Raw genomic sequence first — 14,490 nt, forward strand, 5'->3', positions numbered from 1 at the left:
CCCCACCCAAGGGTGCGGCCGACTCCCAGCCGCCGGGAGGTCAGCGCGCTGCCGGGCGCCGGGCCGGGTCGCCTCCGCGTCCCTGCCGCCAGGCCCCTGGACTCACATACTCTGCGGGAAGTCTTATAAATACTTTTATTTATCATGACTCATAGTTATTCGCCTGTTGGTGACTCAGGACGACCGTGTCCTCAGAGGCTCCTTCAGGAAAGAATTCCTGAGCGCACAGCGGCAAGGGCCAGGCACACCTCCAGGCACTTCGGCAAACGTGTTTTCATGTCCCCGCCCGCCCCCGCCCCCGGTGAAGCCGCGCGGGCACATGTGCCAGGGCTGTGGGTCCCTAACGTCGAGCCTTGCTGCTTAGAAAATGAGGTAAGAGGTTCCATGTGGGACGCGAGGCCCACGCGCGACCGGGCGGGGCCTCCCCGCGGACGCAGCCGCGCGTGGCCCGGCGGGGCGGCTCCTCTGCTGTCCCCGTGGACGCGAAGTCCTTATTGCCGGCCCGGGCCCGAGGTCGCCCCGAGGAGCCACCGGCCCCGCTGCCGGCGCCCACGGGTCGCCGGGGGGCTCCCGAGCGCCCTAACAGCTGGGGGAGGTGGTGATGGGGCTGTGCAGGTAGGGCAGGCTGCTGGGCGCGGCGTGCACGCCCACCGACACCGGGAAGCTGAAGACGAACTGCGAGGTGGGCGTGGGGGTGGCCTTGCCGCGCTCGCGCAGGGGCCCCGACGGGCTGGCGGCCTCCACGGCGCAGGACGTGGCCAGCACCTGCGACTCGAACTGCAGCAGCTGCCCCATGAAGCTGAAGTTGGGCGAGATGATGCTCCGCCGCTGCTTGACGAACTCGAAGGCCTCCTCCAGCCTCACGCGCTTCTTCATCATCAGGTAGGCCAGGCAGATGGTGGCCGAGCGCGAGATGCCCGCCTGGCAGTGCACCAGCACGCGCCCGCGGCAGTCCTGCACGGCGTCTGCGGGGAGCCACGCGGCAGCGGTCAGCGCCCGCGCCCCGCACGCCCAGGAGGGGGCCCACGCGGGGTGTGGGGGCGCCAGGAGGGGGACACCCACGCGGAGGGACTGTAGAATCCCACCCATTCCAGGCTGTTTTGGAGACTTAACCAAACCCGTGCACTAAGTTTAGAAAAAGGCATGCTAAACCCCAATGCATTCAAGGGTTTCCATTTGCAGAAATAAAAACGACCCAATTCTCCCACTCTTTGCCTTCCAACCCATCCCGGGAGCCTTATCATCTAGACACCTGGAGACATGCAAGGAAAAGGTTATTGGCCCTAAAGGCCAACAGCACCCAGGTAGGATCAGTTTTCCTATCCCTGCCCGACACAGTGCAGGGTAGGCCTTCCTATGGAGGATGGGGGGCGGGATGCACCCTGGGCACCCTCTCCTAACCCCTCCTTCCCCCAGCCAGTTACAAGTGGTCCCTCTCATCCTGCCCACCCGACCTTGGGCCCAGTCCCCAGCCCAGGCCAGCCTACCAATGTACTCGATGGCTTCCATGAACCAGGAGCTGATGTCGGCCTTGTGGTTGTCTTCCACCGGGATGCATTTGTATTGATAGTGTCCTTCAAAGTGGTTGGGGCAGTCAGAGGAGACGTTCAACAGGGCCGTGATCCCCAGGGCGTCCAGCATGTCTCTCCGGGCGGCATGATAGGCACTGCCGAGGTAGAGGAAGGGGAGGATCTCCACCGGACCCCCCTGCACCAGAGAGGAAAAACGAAGGACCCAACATCATGAGTGCAACGCAACCAGGAAGAGGGCTGAGGTGCTTGGGACAGGGAGAGGTGGCTTTCACAGGCCCTGGGAAGAATGCCTGCACATAGCCCTCACCCTGCTGGGGCTCCTGTAGGGAGCGGTGGGCCCAGGGGGACTCCTCTAGCCTTTACGCAGAGAAGCCAGGACAGGTAAAGCCTGGTTTAAGCAGCCCACCGCCCCCGTGGTAAATGGAGGGACACAGTGCTGGCTTGTCCCGCCATTTGTGACATGAAGAGCTTACACCTGCTAATCACCACGCTATCTGTAGTGTGCTTTAGGGGCTTATTTGGTTGGGTATATCTTCACTTGGCAAATCAAAAACAGACCCCATGTCAGCTTCACAGACCAGAAGAGGGATCTTGGCAAAATAAGGTTAACTTGGCTTAAATTAAGGACCATTTTCTGAGTCAGATCAATTAGAGCAATCTGGGGTTTGGGGAGCAGAGTTGCTGGACTCCATAAGGTCACCCCCTCCATCTCAATGAAAGGGCTGGAAAGGGGGTGGGGGGGCTTAAAGAAATGTAATGGCTTACTCTGGTTTTCTTGAGGGAGGGGTGGCTGACCCTTTACATCCATTTGGCATTTACAATTGGCTTGTATATGGGGACAGCCTGACTGTTCTGGACTGGGGCTGGGGTCCACAGGCCGCTCCTTCAAAGAAGGGTGTTCTCTCAGCTTCCTAAGGGCAGCTCACACACTTCTATCTTCAGCAGCCTCCTCTCTGTCTGCACATAACTCTAGAGGCCAATCAGGGAGCTGTGTCTTTATCATTTTTCTTTAGTGAGGGTAATAAGAGAGGGAAGAGCAAGAATTCCAAGGAATAAATGGAATTTATTCCTAACTTCCCTTACATCCCATCCCAATATCAGGGTTCACTACATTCTCCCCAAGCTTAGGCACTGCATCCAAAGCCCCTGAAAAGCAGGACTCTGAAAGGAAGCCCCCCCGCACCTGGTCGTGCAGTGGGGTTCCACAGGAGCTGCAGCCCAGGTCCAAGGACTCGGCCGTGCTGGGCGGTGCCACGGGCGGGATGGCTGCCAGGGCCTTGGTTTTGGAACAGAATTCTGGATACTCGGAGGAAAACCTCTCATAGCCACCTGTAAGGAGAAAGAAGTTCAGGTTAATGGGGTCACTAAGCCAGCAAGAAACCACAAAGAACTTGAATACTACCCCTGAACCCAGGAGAGCTGCAGGGAAGCTGGGCCTGGCTGGCTCTATATTTGCCACTGGGTGGCGCCGTGGGACCAGAGATAATGGCTGTGGCGACTTCCCCAGAAATGCTGAGTCCACATTCAGCCAGGGCTGCATCCTGAAGCCTGGAAGGAAAGCTTTCGGGTCAAGACTTTGGTTTGGGATGCAGACACACAGAGGAAGACGTGCAGGGGGTATGCAGAAGGGGCTTTTTCCAAGGCAAGGAAGAGACAAAGGCCACTATGGGTATCCATGAGCACAAGAAACCTGCCGCTGGGCCCTGGGACCTGCAAGGATGTCTGTCGCTCCCCAATTCTAGCCCGCCCTTTGGAGAGGTTCAGTGTGGGAGAGAAGAAGATTACCCTGGCACCACCCTCTGGATCTCAGCGACAGAGTAGATGCCAGTCGCTCAGCCTGCGAACAGCTGTTCCATCAACAAGGGGCCAAAACGAGAGGAAATGGCCTTAAATCTAAATAAATCCCTCTTGCTACACACAGGTTTGGGGCAAGGGAGGATTTCCTGACCTGAGAGTTGCTAAGCCTTGGGATGGTTATCTGTGGGATCACCTTCCGGGGAAGGGAGGTCTTTTTAAGTAAAAAGAGAGAAACTTATGTGGAATAGTGTTCGTGCCAAGCGGAAAGGCGCTGGCTGGGCAGAGGTGAGCAGGAAAACTCTCCAGGACGAGAAATGCTCTGATCTTGTGATCTCTGGGACTTGGCTCTGAGGGTAACTTACCATCTACTATCAATGTTTGGCCCTGCTTGTGTTTTCACTTGGCAGTTTCTGTAGGATCAAAGATGGATTTAAATTAATTCAGTAGATGAAAGGGATCAAAACTTCCAGTGATAAATTAAATAAATTCTGGGGATGTAATGCACAGCGTGGTGACTACAGTTAATACTGTATTGCATATTTGAAAGTTCCTAAGAGAGTAGGTCTTAAAGTTCTCATCATAAGAAAAAAAAATGTTTAACCATGTATGGTGACAGATGTTAAGTAGACTTATTGTGGCAATCATTTTGCAATATAGTCAAATATCAAATCATTATGTTTTACGCCTAAAACTCATATTACATGTCAATTATACCTAATTTTTAAACCTGCAAACTTACTTAAACACAATTTGGTAGAGCCTGCGTGTTGTGAACCACTGTTCTAATGGACCCATTCAACTGATGGTCACATATATAGCTAGTACCTTTAAATCTTTATGACTAAGTGACATGATGCCACTGTCCCCGATAATGTTCATAGTAATCTTCCTATATGCTGACATGTGACAGTCAATTTCTTGCCCAGAATTCCAACCCTAGAAACTGCTTTGGAGAGGAAAGGAAATGATTCTTCGCCACATCACAAGGCTTACAGAAACAGGGCACTCATTTCTTCCTCTCTGAGCGGAGGCTCTGTTCCCCTCCACTCCCTCCCTCCCTCCCTCATCGGGATATAAATGGATATCTCTCAAGTCACAGGCACCTGCTCCTGCTGAGTCATAATGACCAGCCTCCCTGGATGGAAACCCTGCTGAGGGGCCCACTCGTGCTGCCAGTTTCAGGCGAGCTGGTGGCCTCAGTGGTGATTGGCACAGGAGCAGCTCTCCCTCCCGTTATCACACTCATCTGTTCCCTCTTTCCTTATAAAGCTGCTGAACTGTTGCCCTGCATGCAGTGAAGAGTGGGGTTCGGAAGAAGAGCCCCCAGACATCTTAGCTGAGGTCCCCTAGGATGGGAAACCTAGCAAATGCTTCCTCCTCTTTGGAGAAAGTAGAAAGGGAAATGGATCAATCAACACACCATGTTGATCACCTATATATAAAAAGTCATCACATGTGACTCTCTGTACCTTTCTAGAGGGTTTGAAATGTCCTGAATAAAATGATCCTTGTGTTTACTACAGAGTTTATTACAGAATTTAAGCTGTTAAAACACGTGTTTTGATTTCCCCAGAGAAACGTAAGGAATGAGTGGTGCCCTCCAAAAGTTCATCACCCAGACAGTCAGAAGACGGGTACCCACCCAAGGGCGAATGGTGAAGTCACAGGAGTGCCAGGGCCAGGCTCCAAGGGCACAGAGGAGGAGCACCCCAGGGCAGCAGAGGGGGAAGGAGCCTCGAGTGGCTGAAAGAAGGTTCTTCCCAGTGGTGAGAAAGAAGGGGACGGGGCACTAGCTGAAGTTCTGGAAGGGTCACGGCCTCTGCAGTCAGGCTCGCAGGCCTGTGGCTGGCACTGACCGCTCCGAGCATCTTCCTCAACCGTAAAAAGTGATGAAACACCCACACCCAGAGCCCTTCGAGGACTGACTGAAACAGCCTGGCCTCGGGGAGACACATAATGAAGGTTTCCTTTTGGGGCCCCTACAAGCGGACTCCAGGATTCCTGGCAACTTTCCAGACTCTGGGCCGCCGCCTCCTAGGCTGTTCTGATTTTTTCCAGTTGGAGCCTGGAGACCTGGTAGTTTGCCAGCAGAAGGGCAGGTACAGCACTTCCTGAGCTGGAGACCCCTTCCCGCCGGGGACATCCGCTGCCCCCAGGCTCCGTCATCAGTCATCCAGGAGGTGCCGCAGACCCGCAGCAGTGGCTGACCCCGGGGGTATGGCAGGTGGGGGGGGGCGAGACGGAGGTGACCCAGAGGCCAGAGCCTCAGTGGTCAGGAAAAGACACTATTAGAACAGAACAGAAAAATGATTGCTGAAAAGTCAATTCCCTCTGGCAGGTCTTTAAAGGACACAGAAAGAGGAACTAAGTGAAGAGGCAGATTAGCCAGAAGGAGGACAGGAGCACAAAAGGGTCACATTCGTGACAGCGGCATCAATGAAAGGGGTTTCCCTCCTCAGCTGTGGCTTTTGGGGGTCCAGCGAGTTGTTACAAGAAGCATCACCAAAGGAGGGCCTTCTGGGGGCCCAGTTGCTGCCCTCGGCCAGGAAGCATACAGGCGGGAGGGGTACACAGAAGGGTGCAAGTTAGGAGCCCCCAAGTCCATCCCCACAAGGCCACATCGCAGGAAGGCGCCTCTGGGTATCAGATCTGTGTTAATGAAAATGACGGGCACACTTAAGATGAAATGGTCACCATGCCAGGCTCTTCCCATACTGTGTCCAACCAGCAGCCCTTGAGGAAGGCCTGACTAGTTCCGGTTTTACAGAAGAGTAAACTGAGGTGCAGGGCAGCCCCACTGGCTTCAAAGGCAACTTCTAACCAGCTGTCGGCAGCCCACCCTGCTGCTGGCCCAGCTCTGCCTCCCTGGTGGTCCTTCACCAGGGGGCCCAGATTGTCTGCTGGTCTGATCACGTGAAGACACAGAATTTCATGCAAAAACACTGCTGACATTTCACTTCTTCCCAGTGCTTTCCTAACTACAGGTTGTCATTCAGGAGCTGTGACCAGCATTTTTAATTTAATGAAATAAACTAGAAACTACTAGAATGGGTCGAAACCACTAGTGAGGTCGAAAGACTGCTTCCCAACTTCCCAGTGCCTCCCCTGCCCACCCCCAAATCCGTGCAAACACCAGAGCCAGAGCCTGTAAGAGCTCGATTTAAATCAACAAGTTTTACCCAGAACTTATGAGAAGGCTTATTCCAACTGGATACCATGGGCTGGGCTGGATCCCGTGCCTCCTGCAGAGGGCACAGGTATGGGTGCCCATGGGCGCTGAGTAAGCCCAGTCTCTCCTCACCGCTGTCTTCCTGCCCTTAGAAAGGGAGGATTTCAGACTGTATCACCTCTAAATTCTTAAATGGCCACAATTTACTTATTTGCAAACTACAAACTGACATTACATGGCCAAGGTCTGCATTTTTATCTTCCGAAAACAATTCCACAACAGATTCCACCTGTTTTTTCAACATCCTATTAAATGTCATCCCATAACACACTCTGACTCATTTTTACCTGTTTTTTCCATGTTGTTATTTAATAATATTCTTTCTAGTCTTTAAGTTCTCAATTTCTCATCTCAGTTTTAAAACTGGAGAGTTTCGGGGGGGGAAAGGGAATGTAATTTCTCATTTGACTTTCTTGAGGAATAACTACATTTCCAGTGCAACTCCACGCTCTTCTGTTTCTCACACTCGCACAGCAGGGTATTTTTCGGAGTTTGCTGAAAATGATGACCTCTGGCCTCCTGTCCACGCAGGGCTGGAAGAGTATGTGTGTAGAGTGCTTCAGAAAGGACGGCTGCTGGTGCTGGTCCCTTCACCGTAACAGGGCCCTTAATGGGATCTGTGATAGGTAAGACTGTCACTGGTGGTGACCAGGGTCATCAATGTTAATGTGGCTGCTGCTTTTCCCCCCTAACGCTCAGAATATCACCCGTTCACAGTCAGGGCTCATGGCCTTGCTCTCCAGAGTCCTCACATCAATATAAGGCAAATGTTGTTCAGCAAGAGTTTGGGGTCATTTGAAGGTCATTTGGTTTTGACCTGGAAATGGGTGTTGACTTAATAAGCTCCCATGTAATGTTGAGCAGTGTTTAAATTTGACTTAAGTGGGCTTCTCACGTTGGGACTCCACGCACAGACCTGTCTGTCTTGGGACAGCTGGTTGACACCTAATGCCACACTCATGCTGGACCTTGTTTGCAAGTCCCTCCCAGTCCTGTGCTATCTGCTTCGTTCAGCAAGCTGGCTTCCGTTCCAGGGTGAACTTTTCTTCCTGCCAAACTTCCTCTTTGTTAGGCGGGAACTACCTCCCAGTAAGGAAATGGGCTATCTGGTTTCAGATGTTCTGATTTTTTAAAGAAATTGCTTGGCTCCTTATAAAAAGGCCACCCTCCTCTCTCCCTCCCTGTTTCTGTGCAGCCCACCTTTCTTATAAACATCGAGGATAAGTCCAAGGGAGCTGTGATGGGCTTAATAACGACAAAGTTTTCACTCTCAATTTAATTAGACACCCTGCATTTAGTTACTTTTGTGTTGGAAGCATCCAGTTCAAATGTTGCAAGAAGTAGTGAGTTTGCTTCATTCGTTATAATTCTGCACTTGATCTTAGCCAAAAGGTCGAGAAGTGATCATTATAATTCTGTAACAAATTACAATAGGGGGTAGAAATTCTCTTTAGGGCCCACCGTTTTTTGTAATTCTATCAATCCTTGGCTGTCACAGGCATTGTGTCATACTTGTAAGGAGAAAAGCCCACCCTTTTGGGCGGAGAAGGTGTTCGACCTCAGCATTCCCCTGTCCCCTCCCTCCCCCCCTCAGAGGCTATGCTGTTTGATGCCACTGACCTCCTGGGGACCTGAGATAGGCTGACGAATGGGGACAGAGAGAGAAAAGGCAGAAGACAGTTACCTAGCTGAGCTCTATCATGCCCCATACCATTCATTATTGGCCTTGGTGACTGTTTTCTACAGAAGTGTGATGTCAGGGTCTGTATGGTCAGGCCTGGGGACTATAGGGTCCATGAGTTCCAACCTGGAGGGAAAAGCTGGAATATCTAGTTGATCTTCCCGATTTCTCAAAGCAGCTCTGGGACAGCTTTTAAATCAGAATCTTGAAGAACTGACAAAGGTCAAGAGTTGCATTTTAACCAGGCAAAAAGAAAATGTTTTTGTACCTGAAATCTGCATAACAGACTGATTTGTTATTTGGGGAACATGAAGGTAAAGAATGACTTCTACTAGGGTAAGAAAATTCTCTTTTTGTCTTTCTCTAATGGCCAAGGTGAGGGTGGGGGGTCCAAAACCCTAATCCAAGGATTTATGAAGGAGGAGGATTTGAAAGGAGATGTGTACTATAATAAAATCTGAAAAGCTGCAACTTCTCATCTGTCCCTACAAATCCCTCACAGGATTTTAAATAAAATTCACTTTTAGTAAATGTAGGGGGTGTGTGGAAGGCAGCTGATCGATGACTCTTTCAGCACTGATGTTTCTATCTCCCCTCTCCCTGAAATCAATAAAAACATATAAAAAAAATTTTTTAAGTTTACCCCAATGGAAATTTGGGGTAAAAAAGAGCAGAAAATGTAGTGATTTGGGTTTTTGCTTTAGCAAAGCTTGGCAGCACTTTGCTGCTGCTCAGTAAAGTTTGCGCGTCACTATGACTTCTCGCCTGTGGTGTTAGTTACTAACCACCTGCAACAAAACCAGTAACCAACCAACTGCCCTTCAAAGAGACAGAAACAGAAAAAGCAAAATTTTAAACGCAATTAATTGGTAGAATTAGATAGCCTTTGACCAGGATCATATAACTTCTGAAAATATCCTGCTGCTTTTACTGTCCCTCCAGGATGGCTGACACCAACAACTGGATGACTGGCTTAATGTCTGACCACCTTTACCCCACACCCACCACCACACGTGAAACAAGGCCCATTAGCTGCAAAATAAAATGAACAGCTCTGGTAGGAACCAAATTATCCAACCCCTAATCAATTCAGGCATTAATAAAGATAATCTAAGTGTGCTTCCCAATGTTTCCCTGCAGTGCGCTTTGCCCTTCCACAGCCCAGGCCGCCCGGGGCTGCAGGAGGCATTCGCGGGTTTCCTGGCCCAGCCTGCACCGGCCCCGTGCGTGCGGGAGCAGACACTGCCCAGTTTTTTTCTGCGCTCACTGTGAAAGCCTTTCCCATCAGAAGGCAAAGAGAAAGAGAGAAGCTGTGCGCCGAGGGCCTCAGCTTGGCACATACATGGAAATACGCTCAGTTAGACTATGGACCAGTGAAAACCGCAAAGACATTCTGCCAGGACGACGAAGGCGCCGGGAGAGGCTGCCACCTGAGCATTTCAGCCTGCGGCTGCCGGAGGCGGCCCTCTGTTCCCAAGAAGACCCGGGACGTCTCCTGGCTGCTCCCGGCCTGTTGCTGAGGAGACAAGTCCCGCCTGGGACCCAGGGCCTCCACCTGGGACCCAGGGCCTCCACCTGAGACCCAGGGCCTCCACCTGGGACCCAGGGCCTCCACCTGAGAGCCAGGGCCTCCACCTGGGACCCAGGGCCAGGCCCTGTCCGTCTCAGGCGCAGGGGGTCGGTGGGCCCCGCGCTGGGTCGTCCCCTCCGCGCACCAGGTCCAACCACAGGAGGCAGCGCAGGCCCCGGGAGGCAACAGCCCTTCGAGCAGGGCTTTCCAGTTGGCCAGGCACCTCGCCAGCCGCCGGGGGACTGTCCTTTTACCCAGAGGCTCCGGTCCTGCCCAGTCTTTACATTACCGTTTGCCGCGCGCAGAGCGGCCGGTCCGCGGGACGGCTCTCGGAACCGATCTGGGTCCGGGCTCTCCCGTTGGGGTTGAGGGGAACCGGGGAGCCCCCGCGCAAGCCGGAGGAGGAAACCTTAAAAACATGCCTGCGTCCCCGGGAGGGGTCCTCGGTGCGCGCCCCGAAGCCCCAGGGCCAAGGTCCCCGAGCTGCCGCTCGAGGGCGGTCCCCTCCCGATTTCTTCCAGGAAGACAAACAAAACAAAACGAAGGCAGACGCCACGTGGGTCCGCCCCCCGGGGGAGGGTCCTGGGCTCCGGGGTCCGCGGAGCGAGCACGCGCCCGGCTCTAAACCAGGAGGGACCCAGGGCGGCGCGGCGCACACCCTGCCACTCGAGGGAGGGGGCTTTTGTCCCAAAGCAATTTCTCTGGCCGTTCCCGCCAGCGGCCGGCAATGGAGGGCGGGCATTCTGAGCCGCCGGGACCACGCACCCGGGCCTGCACCGGGAGCAGCGGGAGCGCGCGGGGACGGGGCCCGCCGCGGGGTTCCCGGGCACCGCTCCGCGCCCGGCCCCCGCGGTGCTGGCCCCTTCCTGCCACTTTCTCCTAAAGCGCTCTGCGGAGCAGGGGGGACGACTGGGCTCCACCGGAGGTGCAAAAGGCAGCCTCTCGGAGAAAGAAAAATCAGCAAAACCGCCTGAGTGGTTCAACCACAGGTCAGCGGCAGCGTTTCCCCAGCAGCTGACAGGTCAAATGGCCAGGAAACAACTGCCGAGAACAAAGCCCCCCGCTGTTCGCGAGGGCGCGCCCGGCCGGTCGCCACTGGGCAGTTTCGAGGTGCCTCCTGCAAGGGGCGGTGGGGAGAGGTTTCCGCCCTCCTCCCCCACCACCTCCCTTCCTCCGGGGTGAGCGGGTCGGAGAGGAGAGGAAAGGAGGGAGGGGGCGAGGGGCACCGGCGGGGGTAACCGAGCGGCTCTTTGAAGGCCGGAGTCTGAAACGCCTCTCGGCTTCCGAGGCGAGCACCCGACGAGCGAGAAGAATGCGCGGAATGCGGCGGCGGGGGCCGGGGGGCCGGGGGGCCGGGGCGCGTCGCCGTCAGGGCGCCCTCACCCCACGCGTCCTGCGGCTCCCCGGGCGCGAGGGCCCGCGAGGACAGGGCGGGACCTGCTCACTGTCCCAACTGTTACTTGGACAGCGCGCAGTCCCTTCTCGGGTTCTCACTCCCGGATTTGACAAGACCTCTCCTCCCCAAAGAGTTTCACCGGGGTTCCCTTAAATCAAGCACACGCCTCCACCTGATCCTCGAGAATTGCGTCTGAACAAAAGGTCGTACTTCTGCGACGCCTGAATATTTCAGAGGCACTGTCCCACCACCTTGCGTTCCCCAAATACACCTCCCACCTCCCGCGCCCGGCCCCTGGGTCTGGCGCCGCACGGGAGGAGTTGGCCACCTGCCGGGAGGAGCTGGGCGCTGGGCGGCAGGGGGGCGATACAGATCGCCCCTCGCGATGTGCGCTGCCGGATCTTCCTCGTGCGTTTCCCAAGGGCCGCCTTACTGTGGAATCGGCGCTCGCCGTCCTTCGCCCCCTTCCGCACCTCTCCGGCTCTCCGGGTCGGACCCTGGCACGCCAAGCCAGGGGCCTAACCTGTCCCCACCCGCACAGTGGCACTTGGGAGCACTTCCCTGGACTGGAAGGTGAGCAACGCCGCAGAGGCGCTTCGCCCGCGAGGCCAGACCGTTAGGGAGTGTAAACAAACGCAGAGCTGCCAGGAAGGGTGCAGAATCGCAGGTGACGGAGGAAGCGCGCCCTCGCGGTCCTGAGGACTTGGGGAGCTCGCACTGCACACAGGCGCTCAAAACCCGTGCAAACCCGTGCACACCAACACGCACAAAGGAGTTCGCGGAGATCCCCGCCGCCACGAGCCCCTCCGGGCGCCTCCTCCCCTAGCCACTGAGGCGCAGGCCGCCCAGCCCGCTCCACCTCCCTCCCAGCCCGCGCCCGGCCGCCCGCGCTCACCTTTGAGCAGGCAGATGTCGGTGCGCTCGGCGTGGCGGCGCAGAGCCTGCACCACCAGCGACACGGTGCTGTCCTCGCGGAGGCTCTCGGCGCGCGGGCTGCGCTCGTCGTAGACGATGACGGCCGAGTAGAGGCCGGACCGCAGGCGGGCGCGCACCTCCTCCTCGGCCGGCAGGATCTGCTCCAGGCTCACGGAGCCTTTGGCCCGCCGACGCACGATGGTGTTGCAACGCACATTGACCGAGCCTCGGATGTAGCCCGCGCTGTGCGCCAGGAACGGTCTGCAGTCCAGCAGCAGGCACTTGCCGCCGCTCAGGAGCCCCAGGGCGCCGCCGCCGCCGCCGTTCTCGTCCCGGTTCATCAGCCTTTTGAGCACGCTGCAGTCCATCTCCCGCAGCTCCTCCACCGTCACCATGGTGGCCGGGAACCGCGGCTGCTGGGCACACGAGGCGGGTACGGACAGCCGGGACAGCTGGGCTGCTGGAAGGGGTGGGCGAGGGCTACGGGAGGGCGCGTGCAAAAGTAGCCACAAACTTGGCCCTCGGGGGCTCCCACCGGAGACCCTCTTGTCCCCGGTTATCCTTCCTTCGGCGGTCTCGCAGTCACATCGCAGTCCGAGCGGCTTCGGGCACCAGGCAGCACCACGCGCGGTGCGAGAGAGAGGGCGGCGACCCTGGAGGGGACTGTTTACGGGAGAGGGCCAAGGGCTCTCTTCTGTTGTGGCCTCTTTGTATTTTACCCGCTGAACTCTTGCCGGCGCTGCAGCTCGGCCGCCGTCCCCCAAGAGCAGCCGGAGATCCGCGCACTGCCCCAGCCAGAGTTTCCTCCTCGGCTTAGAGATTTATTAACGCTCCTCCGCGCTCCCCCCGGGAGCGGGCAGAGTCAGTACTACCTGGAGAAGCCCCGCCTCTTTCCATTCCGGGCCTGGCGCCCTCCGCCCCCCGCGCCGGCTCCCCGCCCCTTCCCCGCCCCTCCGCCGGCCGGCCTCTCCTCCCGCCCCCTTCCTTGCGCGTGAATGGAGTGCAGGCACCTCGCGCCCAGTCACGGGGCTGCGACGTCAGGAAGAGCGGAGTAAACAGGACGCGGGGCGCTCGACGCCAGGCCCATTCATAAAACCCGGACCGAGAGGAAGAGGGGGGAGGCCTCCGACCCGCTGGCAGGCGGCGCGCAGGGACTTTGTGAATGGAGCGCGGCTGCGCCCGTAGCTGTCAGCCCGCCGGCCCGCGCCTCCGCGGCGCGCGACCGGCCCAACAGCACGAGCCGCGCCGCAGCCGCTCCACCTCGGTTGCCGCCTTGGGCAGAAGGAAATTAGCCGGCCGAGAAGCGGGCCTGACGGAGGCTAAGGGTCGGCTTTGATCCCTTTGACCTCCGTGCTCCTTTCCCCTCCCGCCCCCGCCCCCCAGCAGCCTCGCAGGCCTCCTCCCCGGCGTCGCAGCGGAGAGGGGACCCGGCGCCACTGTCCGCCCGGCCGGGCCTGGAACCTCCTGGCCCCCGGCTTACGGAGCGCGTTCGGCCAGGCTGGCCGTTTTTTTCCAAAGGCGATTCCTCTGACGTTAGCTTATGCATTAGCGTGATCTATTTTCATCTTAAGCCATTAAATCAGCTTTATAGCTTCCCGAGGACGTGGGCAAGCCCCGACTTAGAAGATGAAAGAGAAAGCCCTCCCTCCCCGAAGTCCAGTAATGGGAGCGGGGTGTTGGGTCTGCTCTTTACGACCCCGAGGGGGGCATTCACTGCCGGAACGCTGCTCCTCGGGAGGCAGGCAGGGTGCCGCTCGCGTCCACGCTTCCTAAAGATGTTTGTTTAACCCTGGTGGGCAAGGAAATCCGATATTCACTTATTTATTTATTTAGGCTTTTGGAAAAGCCCTCACCCCAGATTGCACATGTGCAAATTGTCTTCTCGGGAAATAACAATGAGGGTCCGCATCTGGTGCGAAGCTAGACTGAGGCATTTACGTGTCAAGGATTTAATAAGCTCCGGGGCAGACGCAGGTCTCTGCACCCCCCTTTCCAGGTCACGTAGCATCCCCACCCCACCCCCGGATTAACTTATGCATTTAATTTCCCCGAGGCGGCTTTTGGCAGGGTGGTTTGTGCGCCCCGAGATGGGGACAGGACAGAAGCCACAAATTATTCGCGCGACATCTTGCCAAGCCTCGCCAGCGAGAATTCACCAGCGCGCGGGAGAAGTGCGGGACTCGCCCGCGGGGGGTCGCGTCTTCCACTCCAGGCCCGGGCAGCCCCCCGAGTCCCTCCAGCCCCCAGCTGGCCTTCCGCTCCGCCTTTGTTCCGGGCTAAGCTGCCCTCTGATCTCTCACCTCCGCCCCCCAGGGCCACCCTTCCACTCCCCCACCGCGCCCTCGGGGGCCTCCACTTCCGAGGCCTGAG

At 56.7% G+C, this 14,490-nt stretch overlaps 1 protein-coding gene across 1 annotated transcript; it reads right to left on the minus strand.

Moving 5' to 3' along the window:
• Positions 1-579: 579 nt before the first annotated feature.
• DUSP4 (dual specificity phosphatase 4) lies at positions 580-12,871 on the minus strand. The gene is made up of 4 exons (XM_016209065.2): positions 12,101-12,871; positions 2,716-2,861; positions 1,488-1,707; positions 580-965 (listed from the first exon to the last, which is right to left on the minus strand). Exons 1-4 carry the CDS (start codon positions 12,513-12,515, stop codon positions 580-582), a joined length of 1,167 nt encoding a protein of 388 aa, XP_016064551.1. The 5' UTR covers positions 12,516-12,871.
• Between the last annotated feature and the right edge of the window lie 1,619 nt (positions 12,872-14,490).

This window comes from Miniopterus natalensis, chromosome 2 (assembly GCF_054644295.1).
Source record: "Miniopterus natalensis isolate mMinNat1 chromosome 2, mMinNat1.hap1, whole genome shotgun sequence".
NCBI classification, from domain to species: domain Eukaryota; kingdom Metazoa; phylum Chordata; class Mammalia; order Chiroptera; family Miniopteridae; genus Miniopterus; species Miniopterus natalensis.